Raw genomic sequence first — 13,994 nt, forward strand, 5'->3', positions numbered from 1 at the left:
GGGTGTTGAAGGAGTGTAGGACTCAAAGATACAGTATCTTTGAGTCCTACACTCCTTCAACACCCATGTAAATATTGTAGAAGCTTCCTGGGTCAAGAGTGTGGTTTTTCCACCTATGCATTACTATATGCCCATCCCTAAGGCTTAATGTGAACCACTACTTTGTACTAGGCAATGGAAATAGTTTGCCCCAGAGACAATAAGATCCCTGTACTTTCCTTCCCTGTTCTCCCCTGCTGCCAGAGGCCCTGGGAGAATCTCAGTACTTCTGAGTATGGGACACATTTGACATTTCACCTACCTTCTCACACTTTAAGCAATTGGTGCAATAGCCATCCAGATGTTAAAATCCCATGCTGGAGGGTGCACCAAGGGCCTCAATCTGCTCAGTGACAGCTGCCTGTATTTCTGGTGTCAAGTCATCCTGGACAGTCAAGAGGCGCATGACAGAGCATCTCAAAGATAGAGCATTCTTACTTCCAATGACCAACATTGGCGATATAGGTGCCCCCCCAGATTCCATGTTATAATCCGCTGCCAGAGAGTGCATTAATGGCCTTAATCTGCTCAGTGGCAGCTGCCTACATGGTTCTGGTGTCATGTCATCTTGGACAGTCAAGAGGGGCAAGACAGGGAGCATCTCAAAGAAGGACCATTCTTCCTTCCAATGACCAATATGGGTGATCTGAGTGGTCCCTCAGATTCCCATGTTATAACATGGCAGATGCCTGCATAGTTCTATGGCTATGTTATCCTGAACAGTCAAGATGTGCTGTACACAGAGTATTCTTCCTTCCAATTGCCACCAACAGGGTTCCAGTTTTTCTAATCCTACTGACCACCAACACTGGGGCATTTTTATTAGCACCTACCACTTGATGCTGGGTCATTTTATTCCTCCTTTTAACCACTGACAACAGGGTATTTTTTTTCCCATTGACCACCAATGCTGGCAAATCTTCTCCCACTGACCACAGATGCTGAAGCTTTCCTTCCACTGACAACCAACACTGGAAATGTTTCTTTTGTCTCAGTGACCACCAAATAAAAAAAATGTTTGAAGACCCCATAAAGACATGTGATATTAGAGCTCTGGTGCATCCCCTGCATCCCTCAAAGCAACACGTTGTGCCTTTCTGATCAATAAAGAGGTAAGCAGTGGGAGAAAGTAGAGGTTCAGCTTGAAGACTTGAGGTAGATGGGGGCTGGTATTTCAATACTGGACTCCCTAGACAACAAGCAACTAACATTTATAAGGAAATGTTGGCTGGTTTGTACCACCAAGTGCCTTTTTAAGAACAAAAGGCATCATGATTGGAAATAGATATGGATATGATTTGCTATAAGGGTGTCAAATATACAAAAAATGCCCCAAAAAATGTAGGCACCACTTTTCTTGGACTGGCTTAGACCTCAATTAGCTTACCTGTCCCTTGCAGTATGCCTTGAGCTCCTCTGCTGTACATTCCTGGTCGCTATGAGTTCGGATACAAGCACAGATCTCTTCCCCCATCCGTGCATCTTTAACTCCGATGATCTGCAAAGACACGGTGCAATTTGGTCTGTGACAGGCAACGCAGTCAACCATTATTCTATAACCAGTTCCTTTCAGTTACCTGGGCTTCCATGACTTTGGGGTGCGTATGGAGGAACTGCTCGATTTCAGCCGGGTAAATGTTTTCACCTCCGCGAATGATCATGTCTTTACAGCGCCCAACGATTCGACAGTATCCGTATTCGTCCAAGGTCGCTATGTCTCTGGAAGATGACGGCAAAGGCATTACATTAATTCATTAGCAAACCAAAGTCTTTATTTACACACTTGGTCTAAGTCAATGACTCGGGTATTGAAGCAAGAGAGTCAGCCAGGTAACTATCACTTTCATAAGGTGACATTAGTTCCATTTGGTTGCTCACTCATTCCAAGATCAGGAGCACGAGTATAACTAAGGTGTCAATTTAGGGCCCTAAAGCACCAATCCCAGAATCCCTCCCATTATCATGGTTAAAGTGGCTGCTAATTAGTACCAAACATCTCTTTTTTTTGTCAAATGTGTATTGTTTTATCCTTTTCTCTGTACTTAATGATCTCTCTGGATTGGATCTCCATGGATCAACATTTAAAGTTTAAAAAATTTGCTCAATATTCTGTGTACTTAACTACTTCAATACCGGACACTTTACCCTCTACCTGCCCAGGCCAATTTTCAGCTTTCATCGCTGTCGATTTTTAAATGACAATTGTGCGGTCATGCTACACTGTACCCAAACAAAATTTTTATCATTTTTTTTCCCACAAATAGAGCTTTCTTTTGGTGATATTTGATTACCTCTGGGGTTTTTTTTTTTGCTAAACAAATAAAAAAATGTTTTTTCTTTGAAAAGACCGCTGTGCAAAAACCGTGTGACATAAAAAAAATTATTTATTTTATTCTCTAGGGCAGTGATGGCAAACCTTGGCACCCCAGATGTTTTGGAACTACATTTCCCATCATGCTCAACTACACTGCTGAGTGCATGAGTATCATGGGAAATGTAATTCCAAGGTTCCAAGGTGCCAACGTTCGCCATCACTGCTCTAGGGTCCCTGCTAAAAAATATATATAGAATGTTTGGGGGTTCTAACTAATTTTCTAGCAAAAAATTCAGAATTTAACTTGTAAGCATCAATTATCAGAAATAGGTTTAGGCATGAAAGGGTTAACAACTAGCTATGCTTCACACAGAACTCAAATCGGTTGGATTATTTTATGACCGATCCGAATCGTTGTTCTCCGATATCTGTGGCTGTTACTTTTTTTTTAAAAGGGCAACTTTATTTAAAAAAAAAGGGGGGGACGAGCGGAGGGGGGGGGGCGAGCGGGGCTTCGATCCCCCGCATCGCTGGACCCAGGGACAGGTAAGTGTCCAATTAAAAGTCAGCAGCTGCAGTATTTGTAGCTGCTGACTTTTAATTTTTTTTTTTTAATGGACCCCCTGGGTGGAACTCCTCTTTAAGCACTACAATGCAGGTTTTACTTTTTATTATACATTAGAAAATGACAAGTCCACTTCAGAAAACAAATGTCAATTATAGCGGCGCTATGTCTAAAACTAAGTGAATCAGAGTAGCGCACCAATGGACAAGCGGCGCTCACTCACCCGGTCTTGTACCACCTTTCAGGGGTGATGCACTCCTTGGTCTTCTCTTCTTCGTCCCAGTAGCCCAACATGACACCAAAGCCTCGAACCCACAGTTCACCCGAAGCATTCACTGGAAGTATTTGTTCTGTTTTGGTGTCCACTACCTTCGCCTGAGCAGAAATAGAGAGGTCAGTGCTGGAAATTTTTTAGAAGTAAAAGGATTATACAAACAACAACAGAAAAAAAAGTAGACACAGCGGCGCCTCACCTCTGTATGGGACATGACATAACCTACGGTGTCTATTTTCCGGAAAATATCGTCGTAGAGGAAGCCCATGAAAGTGACCGGGCTGTTCTCTGTTGTGCCGTAGCCAACCTGTAAAAATAGAACAACAACACTTTTTTTGTGAGCTATTTTTTACATTTTTATGTAAATCTCATCAACTTAAAAGGGGACCTGAAATACGCCTCAGCTTCCTAACCTCGTGCCAACCACGCAAGTGGAGTAACGCACATACGCAGCAGCAAGAACGATGGGCTTAAATACCCAGCCACCGCACATATGAGTCTACAGCGGCATGAGGTTTTTTTATACTCTGTGATCCGAGCTCAACTGACCGCAAAGTCACCAATAGATCTCAGTCATGGCTCCTGATCGGGGACCAGCGGGACGGGATCCCAATCATGTGATCACCAGAAGCCGTGCCACCTCCTAGGCATTAAAGCTCACCTAACAGGCAACGGAAGGCATGGATCACAGCTTGACGTTTTAGACCTTTAAACTACTTAACGACCAGCCGCCACAGTTGTACTGCGGCAGGTTGGCTCTCCTGCGCGAATCGCCGTCATTGTACGCCGAGCACGTACGCGGCGATCTGTGGGCGCACGCGCGCGTGACTATGCGCTAGCGGGGAAGCCAAATCAGTGGGTCGGGTGGACTCGATATCCGTCGGCCACCCGTGATCGCTCCACAGAGAGGCAGAACGGGGATCTGCCAGTGTAAACAAACAGATCCCTGTTCTGTCAGGGAAGTAGAGTGAGATTGTCTGTTCCTGCTGATCAGGAATAGCGATCTCTCTCTACTCCCAGTCAATCCCATCCCCCCCACAGTTAGAAAGCACCTCCCTAGGGAACATTTAACCCTTTGATCGCCCCCTAGTGTTAACCCCTCCCCTACCAGTGTAATTTATACAGTGATCAGTGCATATTTTTAGCTCTGATCACTGTAAAAATGTCACTGGTCTCAAAAACGTGTCAAAAGTGTCCGATCTGTCTGCCGCAATGTCGCAGTCCCGCTAAAAATCGCAGATCACCGCCATTACTAGTAAAAAAAAATAATAATAAAGATGCCATATATCTATCCCCTATTTTGTAGACGCGATAACATTTGCGCAAACCAATCAATATACGCTAATTTGGATTTTTTTTACCAAAAATATGTAGAAGAATACATATTGGCCTAAACTGAGGAAGAAATTAGTTTTTTGACTTTTTTGGGGGATATTTATTATAGCAAAACGTAAAAAATTCGGGTTTTTTTCAAAATTGTCGGTCCTTTTTGTTTATAATGCAAAAAATAAAAAACCCCAGAGCAGATCAAATACCACCAAAAGAAAGCTCTATTTGTGGGGAAAAAAAAGACGTCAATTTTGTTTGGGTACAGCATCGCACGACCGCGCAATTGTCAGTTAAAGTGATGCAGTGCCGTGTCGCAAAAAATGGCCTGGTCATGAAAGGGAAAATCTTCCGCTCCTTAAGTGGTAAAAACCACTTGAGCTCCAGGTCTTTTTTCTAATACTTTTGTTTACATGTAAAATCAGTATTTTGTGCTAGAAAATTACTTAGAACACCCAACCATTATATATATATTTTTTTAAAGCAGAGGCCCTAGGAAATAAAATGGATGTCACACGGTATTTGCACAGCGTTTTTTCGAAACCCTTTTACACTTTTTTTGAATTTTAATGCAGGAAAGCACAATACATAACCCAATTTTTTGGTAAAATATTAAAGATGATGGTACACCAAGTAGATACTGTAGATACCTAACATGTCTAGCTTTAAAATTGCGGGCGCCCGTGCAACGGCGACAAACAACGTAAATTCTATCCATAGGCGACGCTTTAAAAGCCTTTACAGGTTACCACTTTAGATGTACAGAGGTCTAGTGCTAGAATTACTGTCCATGATCTGACATTCGCGGTGATACCCCATATGTGCGGAATGATTGCCGTTTGCTGGGGCACTTTAAAATAATGTTGTTTTTTTTTTTAAATTATTTATTTATTTCCTTTTTTTATTTTTACACTGTTGCTTTAAAATCTGATCACTTATTGCTGTCACAAAGAATGTAATCCTTGTGACAGCAATAGGCATGTGACAGGTACTCTTTATGTAGAGATCTGGGGTCTATAAGACCCCAAATCCCTTCTCTGCCCTTAAAAGCATTTGATCACACAAAAATCTGTGTTTTCTAATGCTTTTAATTTTTTTAAATGGCGCAATTAACATCCGGGTAAACCAGAAGTGATGTCAGGTCATCGTTTCCAGGTTACCGTAGCCGTGAGCTGATCAAAGCTGATCCAGGCTTTGTTTGGCTCTCCAACTAGCTGGCGGAAGCATCGGTTGGTCACTTGGGTCCTGGTCGGGGTGTCAGAAACCATCAAATCAGACCGAGACAGAAGTACAGTTAAATCACACTTGTTTAATAATAAAAGTAAAAAGAACAAACGTAGTCAAAACATAGCCAGAGTTCAGTAACCGGAACGTATAGTCAGCCAAGCCAGAAGTCAGGGATCAAAGTAGTGGAACAGCAGGCAGGATCCGGAGCCAGAAGGGATGTCAGCAAAGCCAGTCTTTAAACAGGAATGCAGGAAATTGTTTCTTGTGATGTGACCAAGTCCTCTGGACTGGACGGCTTAAGTAGGCAGGGCTGACGAGCAGGATCATCAACAGCTGAATAACTGTGGAGAGAGATAGGAGCTGGCAATTAGCCGACAGCTGAGCGGCCAGCTCAGAGAAGGAAGGGCTGAGCCCAGCCCTGACATGGGGAGAGCCAGAGAATAGCAGAAGGCTATAACCACTTGAAGTCCACCGATGTATGGGTTGTCAGCCCTGCCTGCTTGAATACAGAACTTTACCTTTTAACTGTAGTGAGAAAGAGCTTTTGTTATTCCCTATGACTTCATCACTGGCCTTGTAAAATTCAAGCAGGGATTGATGGTGGCTGTAAGCTTCGTTTCTGTAGGCATGCCCCCAGAACCACATCTCCCCAGAGTCCTTCCTTTATACATATTGTATAGGCATTCTCTTACTTGTCAAGGAAGCAATATGCTTAGTCCTTCTCTGTCCCTCAATAAATGCATGTAGAGGAGGGACAGAGAGAGGCAGGTGGATATATTTTAACTTTGCCCCCATTTACTTATTTTGTATGGATCTTTGACTCAGGATTTTTGAGTCAGGGGTCAGAGGTCACCTAAAGTCTGACAATGGTTGTCCCATCAACTGCCTGACCTCACGGTGAACCGTCCTCCAGCTCCATGACTATATCAAATATCCAAGCTCTATATGTTGAATTAAACTGGACCACTACAGTGCACTGTTGAGTCTGGAAGCCAGGCAGTGGAGAGGGGCACCTACAGTCAGACTTCTGGTGACCTCCGTTGACCCCTATAGGCTTCCATGGGGCCACTAGACACATAGGAGCCGGCAGGTAGCCAGCACAATGGCTTACTGGTTAGCACTTCTGCCTTGCAGCACTTGAATGCTTGGTTTGGGTGTGCCAAAGTGCAAGAAGGGTCATCCTGATAGGAGGACAGAGGGATGAGCTAATCAGTGTGCTGCTTCTCCTTTCACTGTCCAGTCACAGGGAGGAGGTGAGGAGTGAGCCTGTAAATGAAAGCAAAATTAAGGTCACGCCCCCTTCTAAACAGGGCTGTGCTAAATGGCAGAGCTGTGTCAATCTCAGGACTGGAGGGACAGAAATACAAACAGCTTTCTCTATGTATATCATCTGTATTTATTTGTTTGCCTGGAGTTTGGCTTTAAATGAAAGGGCTCCTTCACAGAAGCATTTGACAGTCAGTGAGGAGGCATTGTCTCCCATATTCTCCGGCCAATTTAAATCCTTGATCGATGCACTAGCACCACAACCATGTGTACTGCAGCGGTTGCAGGGCAATTGCCTACTGTACCCCATTCACTTGAACAGGTCAAATTCGGCACTGCGGCCTCCCCAAAAGCAATAGGCTTGTGTACACCCCCAGCCCTGCAGCTAAAGGTGGTGGCGGTTGGGGAGTAAAAGTGTGGCTCAACCGCAGGGTTTTACCGGCCCCCAACTGTTAGTATGAACACGCCATCGACGTATTTCTAAAATGTACTGCTCATGTAATCAGTCTGCACCTACCAATTATTTATATACTACCTGGGTATGCAGGAGTTAACAGGCCATCCTGGTATGGTGTTATTGCACATCCATCATATGTCCCTGGAGGCATTCCAGGTGCCCCTCCTAAGTCTCATAAGTAAGAGACATGTGGCAGCTTCAGGAAAAAAGTCTCGGGGATTTTCCAAAGCATTTCAGGGGCCGATGGACCCCTCGAAAGGAGAGGGGCATAATGCTAATGACGGGGGTACAACTTCAAAAAATATTTAAGTGGCACACAGGTCAGTAATGACATCCATGGGCTTATTGAATAAGACAATGAGGAATGTGCAAAGTTCCATAAACTTATACTAGCCAATCAGAAGTTATCTTTCACTCATAAAAACATCTGGTGTGACATTTTCCTAATTCCTTGCATATATACACTGTATGTTTGTGTATATAAACTAATACACACACACACACACACACACACACACACACACACACACACACACACACACACACACACACACACACACACACACACACACACACACACCAAAAGTATTGGGACACCTTCCTTTACACGCACATGATCTTTAATGGCATCCCAGTCTTAGATGCCAATTGAGTTGGCCCTGACTCTTCTGGGAAGGCTGCCCACAACGTTTAGGAATGTGTCTATGGGAATGTTTGACCATTCTTCCAGAAGAGCATTTGTGAGGTCCGGCACTGATGTTGGACCTGGCACGCAGTCTCTGCTCTATTTTATCCCAAAGGTGTTCTATCAGGTTGAGGTCAGGGTTCTGTGCAGGCCAGTCAAGTTCCTCCACCCCAAACTCACTCATCCATGTCTTTATGGACCTTGCTTTGTGCACTGGTGTGCAGTCATGTTGGAACAGGAAGGGGCCATCCCCAAACTGTTCCCACAAAGTTGGGAGTATGAAATTGTCCAAAATGTCTTGGTATGCCGACGTCTTAAGAGTTCCCTTCAATGGAACTAAGGGGCCAAGCCCAACCCCTGAAAAACAACCCCAAACCATAATCCGCCCTCCACCAAATGATTTGGACCAGTGCACAAAGCAAGGTCCATAAAGACATGGATGAGCGAGTTTGGGGTGGAGGAACTTGACTGGCCTGCAAAGTCCTGACCTCAACCCGATAGAACACCTTTGAGATGAATTAGATCGGAGACTGCGAGCCAGGCATTCTCATCCACATCAGTGCCTGACCTCACAAACATTCCCATAGACACACTCCTAAACCTTGTGGACAGCCTTCCCAGAAGAGTTGAGGCTGTTATAGTTGCAAAGGGTGGGCCAAATCAATACTGAACCCTACAGACTAAGATGCAGATGCCATTAAAGTTCATGTGCGTGTAAAGGCAGATGTCCCAATATCTTTGACAATATAGTGTATGTCACCCTAGTTATAGATCTACTGGATATGTATTATGTACACTCTGGTGTGAATTTGGATTGTGGGACAACCCACTAGTCTTCTCCGTTGTGAAATTAAAGGAGAGGTAGGGCCAAAGCTCTTTTGGTCCCACTTCTCTTGGGGATTACAGGAGTGAGTGGGCCAACTCAATATTGAACCCTACGGACTAAGACAGGGATGATATTAAAGTTCACGTGCGTGTAAAGGCAGGCGTCCCAATACTTTTAAGTATATAGTGTATATATGTATGTGTATAATATATGTAGTTCAGTGAGTAAAATAAGTATTCATTCACCCCTTCACAAAACATGACTTAGTACTTGGTGGCAAAACTCTTGTCGGCAATCACAGAGGTGAGATGTTTCTTGTAGTTGGCCACCAGGTTTGCACACATCTCAGGAGGGATTGTGTCCCACTACTCCTCTTTGCAGATCCTCTCCAAGTCCTTAAGGTTTCAAGGCTGACGTTTGGTAACCCAAACCTTCAGCTCCTGCCACATATTTTCTATGGGATTAAGGTCTGGAGACTGGCTAGGCCACTCCAGGAACCTAATGTGCTTCTTCTTGAGCCACTCCTTTGTTGCCTTGGCCGTGTGTTTTGGATCATTGTCACGCTGGAATACCCATCCATGACTCATTTTCAATGCCCTGGCTGAGGGAAGGAGGTTCTCACCCAGGGTTTGATAGTACATGGCCCCGTCCATTGTCCCTTTGATGTGGTGAAGTTGTCCTGTCCCCTTAGCAATAGCCCCAAAGCATAATGTTTCCACCTCCATGTTTGACGGTGGGGATGGTGTTCTTGGGGTCATAGGCAGCATTCCTCCTCCTCCAAACACGGCGAGTTGAGTCGATGCCAAAGAGCTCGATTTTGGTCTCATCTGACCACAACACTTTCACCCAGTTCTCCTCTGAATCATTCAGATGTTCATTAGCAAACTTCAGACAGGCCTGTACATGTGTTTTCTTGAGCAGGGGGACCATGTGGGCGCTGCAGGATTTCAGTCCTTCACGGCATAGTATGTTGGCAATTGTTTTCTTGGTGACTATGGTCCCAGCTGCCTTGAGATCATTGATAAGATTCTCCCGTGTAGTTCTGGGCTGATTCCTCACCGTTTCCATGATCATTGAAACTCCACGAGGTGAGATCTTGCATGGAGCCCCAGACTGAGGGAGACTGACAGTTATTTTGTGTTTCTTTCATTTGCGAATAATCGCACCAAATGTTGTCACCCTCTCACCAAGCTGCTTGGCGATGGTTTTGTAGCCCATTCCAGCTTTGTGTAGGTCTACAATCTTGTCCCTGACATTCTTGGACAGCTCTTTGGACTTGGCCATGGTGGAGAGATTGGAATCTGATTGATTGCTTCTGGGGACAGGTGTCTTTTATACAAGTAACAAGCTGAGATTAGGAGCTCTCCCTTTAAGAGAGTGCTCCTAATCTCAGCTCGTTACCTCTGTAGAAGACACCTGGGAGCCAGAAATCTTGCCAATTGATAGGGGATCAAATACGTATCTCACTTATTAAAATGCAAATTTATAACTTTTTTGAAATGTGTTTTTCTGGATATTTTTGTTATTCTGTCTCTCACTGTTAAAATAAACCTACCATTAAAATTAGAGACGGTTCATTTCTTCGTCAGTGGGCAAACGTACAAAATCAGGAGGGAAAAAAATATTTTTTTTCCCCCCTCACTGTATATAGATATATATATATTTGTAGTGATGTTTTTGTGCGAATTCAGCAGTCTGTTCTCAGTGAAAAAATGTCAAGTATTTGAAAATAATGGAATAAAAATTGCACAGGCGGTGATTTACACAGGGAGAAATCAGACAGCGCGCCCACAAAGGGCCTTTAATAGAGAATATAAATACTGCCAATGCCAAAAAAATGTCTGCTACTGGCGAAGGACTGGCCATGCCAAACTGCTGCATAAATAGAACAGGGGCGCTGTGCCAGGCTACTGCCAGCAGTGTGCCAGGCCATCCACATCCAGAATTCCTTGTCCAGAGCAGGACTGCGCTCGGAGATTGGATATGGGCAGGCCAGTGTAGGTGGAACATTGCATTAAAGAGACCCTGTTACCAATTTAAAAAAAAAACCTGTTCTTACGCAGAAAAATCATGTGTTTTAAATGCTTACTGGGAGCATTTTTTTTTCCATGTTTTTTTTTTTCTCTTTATTCACCTGCAATGTGCCTTTAACTTGCTAGAAAAATATAAAGGATACTTTCACTTTCATGGAAAAAAAAAATACAGCAACTAAAAAAAAAACATAATATAGCATATGCAATGTCTACACAAGACATATTGTAATTTAAAGGGTAACTCCACTTTTGTTGAAAAAAAATAGCAATTTAACTGCTTCAGTTAATGACCAGGGAATTTTTTGTGATTTGGCACTGCGTCGTTTTAACTGACAATTACGCAAACCCAAACACAATTGACGTCCTTTTTTTCCCCACAAATAGAGCTTTCTTTTGGTGGTATTTGATCACCTCTGCGGTTTTTATTTTTTGCGCTATAAACAAAAAAATGAGCGACAATTTTGAAAAAAAAAAACCCCACAATATTTTGTACTTTTTGCTATAATAATTATCCCCATTTTTTAAAAAAAAAGCAAATTTTTTCTCAGTTTAGGCCGATATGTATTCTTCTACATATTTCTGGTAATAAAAATCGCAATAAGCATATATTGATTGGTTTGCGCAAAAGTTATAGCGTCTACAAAATAGGGGATAGATTTATAGCACTTTTATTATTATTATTTTTTTTACTAGTAATGGCGGTGATCTGCTGTTTTTATCGGGACTGTGACATTATGGCGGACACATCGGCCACTTTTGACACATTTTTGGGACCATTGGCATTTATACAGCGATCGGTGCTGTAAAAATCCACTGATTACTGTATAAATGTCACTGGAAGGGAAGGGGTTAACACTAGGGGACGATTAAGGGGTTAACTGTGTTCCCTGGGTGTGTTCTAACTGAAGGGGGGAGGGGACTGTCTAGGGGAGATGACAGATCAATGTTCATACTTTGTATGAACACACGATCTGTCTCTTCTCCCCTCAGAGAACCGGGATCTGTGTGTTTACACACACAGATCCCGGTTCTCAATGTCACGAGCGACCGCGGGAGCCTGGCGGTCATCACGCCCACCAGGCACTCGCATCGGCAGGGGGCGAGCAGCGGGCAGGGCGAAGTGACAGGTTTCGCCCAGCCGTGCCATTCTGCCGCAGTGAAACTGCGGCGGCTGGTCGGCAAGTGGTTAAAAATAAATAAATAGCGTATACAATTACAGAACAAGTCATTTTATGTGCACCATTGGTGTAGGGATATAGCGCTTAAAATAGCGCCTGCGAATCGCCTGTAAAGCACCTCTCCTCTCACTCCAGTGTGAAAGCCCGAGTGTCTTCACACTGGGGTGCTGTGCTGGCAGGACACTCAAAAAAAGTTTTGCAAGCAGCATCTTTGAGGCGCTGTAGGAGCAGTGTATACACCACTCCTAAAGCTCCCCTGCCCATTGAAATCTATGGGGAGCACCAGCAAAGCCATGGAAACAATGGGCAGCTCCATTGGGCAGCTCCAGCAAAGCGCCGCTGCGGCACTTTTAACCCTTTTTCGGCTGTTATCGCGGGTTTAAAGTGCCCTGCTAGTGTCCAAAAAGCGACACCAAGACATTGGTAAATCACCTCTAAAAATAGCGGCGATTTACCACAGACGACCGCATGCCCCAGTGTGAAAGTGCACTTAGGCTGAATTTTATTGGTTCAAAGAATGTGAGGCAAAATGGTTGGCCCTCATGCATGTTCACTTCATCAAATCTGGCAATCTTTGAAAAAAGTTTGGACACCCCTGATCTAAACCATTCCATTGTAGCTCTGGCTGTATGTTTAGGGTCGTTGTCCTGCTGGAAGGTGAACCTCCGCCCCAGTCTCAAGTCTTTTGCAGACTCTAACATGTTTTCTTCTAAGATTGCCCTGTATTTGGCTCCATTCATCTTCCCATCAACTCTGACCAGCTTTCCTGTCCCAGCTGAAGAAAAGCAAGAAAAGCATCCCTACAGCATGATGCTGCCACCACCATGTTTCACGGTGTGTTTCATCACCCTGAACACACCATGTTTCAGATGGTGTGCAGTGTTAGTTTTCCAGCACACATTTTTCTTTTAGGCCAAAAAGTTCAATTTTGGTCTCATCTGACCAGAGCACCTTCTCCCACATGTTTGCTGTGTCCTCCACATGGCTTCTCGCAAACTGCAAGCAGGACTTCTTATGGCTTTCTTTCAACAATGACTTTCTTCTTGTCACTCTTCCATAAAGGGCAGATTTGTGAAGAGTATGACTAATAGTTGTCCTGTGGACAGATTGTCCCACCTGAGCTGTGGATCTCTGCAGCTCCTCCAGAGTTACCATGGGCCTCTTGGCTGCTTCTCTGATGAATGTTCTCCTTGCCTGTCAGTTTAGGTGGACGGCCATGTCTTGGTAGGTTTGGAGTTGTGCCATACTCTTTCCATTTTTGGATGATGGATTGAACAGTGCTCCGTGGGATGTTAAAAGCTTGGGATTTTTTTTTTTATAACATAACCCCACTTTAAACTTCTCCACAACTTTCTCCCTGACCTGTCTGGTGTGTTCCGTGGCCTTCATAATGCTGCTTGTTCACTAAGGTTCTCTAACAAACCTCCGAGGTCTTCACAGAACAGCTGGATTTATACTGAGATTAAATCACACACAGGTGGACTATATTTACTAATTTGGGGATTTCTGAAGGCAATTAGTCCCACTAGATCAGGGGAAGGCAACCTCGGCCCTCCAGCTGTGGTGAAACTACAAATCCCATCATGCTTCTGCTTCTAGGAGTCATGCCTGTGATTGTTAGGGTCTTGCAATGTCTCATGGGACTTGTAGTTTCAAAAAAGCTGGAGGGCCGAGGTTGCCTACTCCTGGTCTAAATTTTAGTTAAGGGTATTGGAGTAAAAGGTGCTGAATACAAATGCATGCCACACTTTTCAGATATTTGTAAAAAGTTTGGAAAACCATTTATCATTTTCTTTCCACTTGG

At 43.9% G+C, this 13,994-nt stretch overlaps 1 protein-coding gene across 1 annotated transcript in view; it reads right to left on the minus strand.

The window, feature by feature from the left end:
* LOC141113511 (medium-chain acyl-CoA ligase ACSF2, mitochondrial-like) overlaps positions 1-13,994 on the minus strand; it is a 115,603-nt gene that overhangs the window by 5,957 nt on the left and 95,652 nt on the right. The window contains exons 11-14 of the mRNA XM_073606672.1: positions 3,392-3,499; positions 3,142-3,293; positions 1,617-1,758; positions 1,427-1,537 (exon numbers count right to left, since the gene is read on the minus strand). Coding sequence (XP_073462773.1) covers positions 1,427-1,537; positions 1,617-1,758; positions 3,142-3,293; positions 3,392-3,499 — 513 coding nt within the window. The remainder of the gene's footprint in view (positions 1-1,426; positions 1,538-1,616; positions 1,759-3,141; positions 3,294-3,391; positions 3,500-13,994) is intronic.

The sequence above is a fragment of the Aquarana catesbeiana genome, linkage group LG12 (assembly GCF_042186555.1).
Source record: "Aquarana catesbeiana isolate 2022-GZ linkage group LG12, ASM4218655v1, whole genome shotgun sequence".
Classification (NCBI taxonomy): Eukaryota; Metazoa; Chordata; class Amphibia; order Anura; family Ranidae; genus Aquarana; species Aquarana catesbeiana.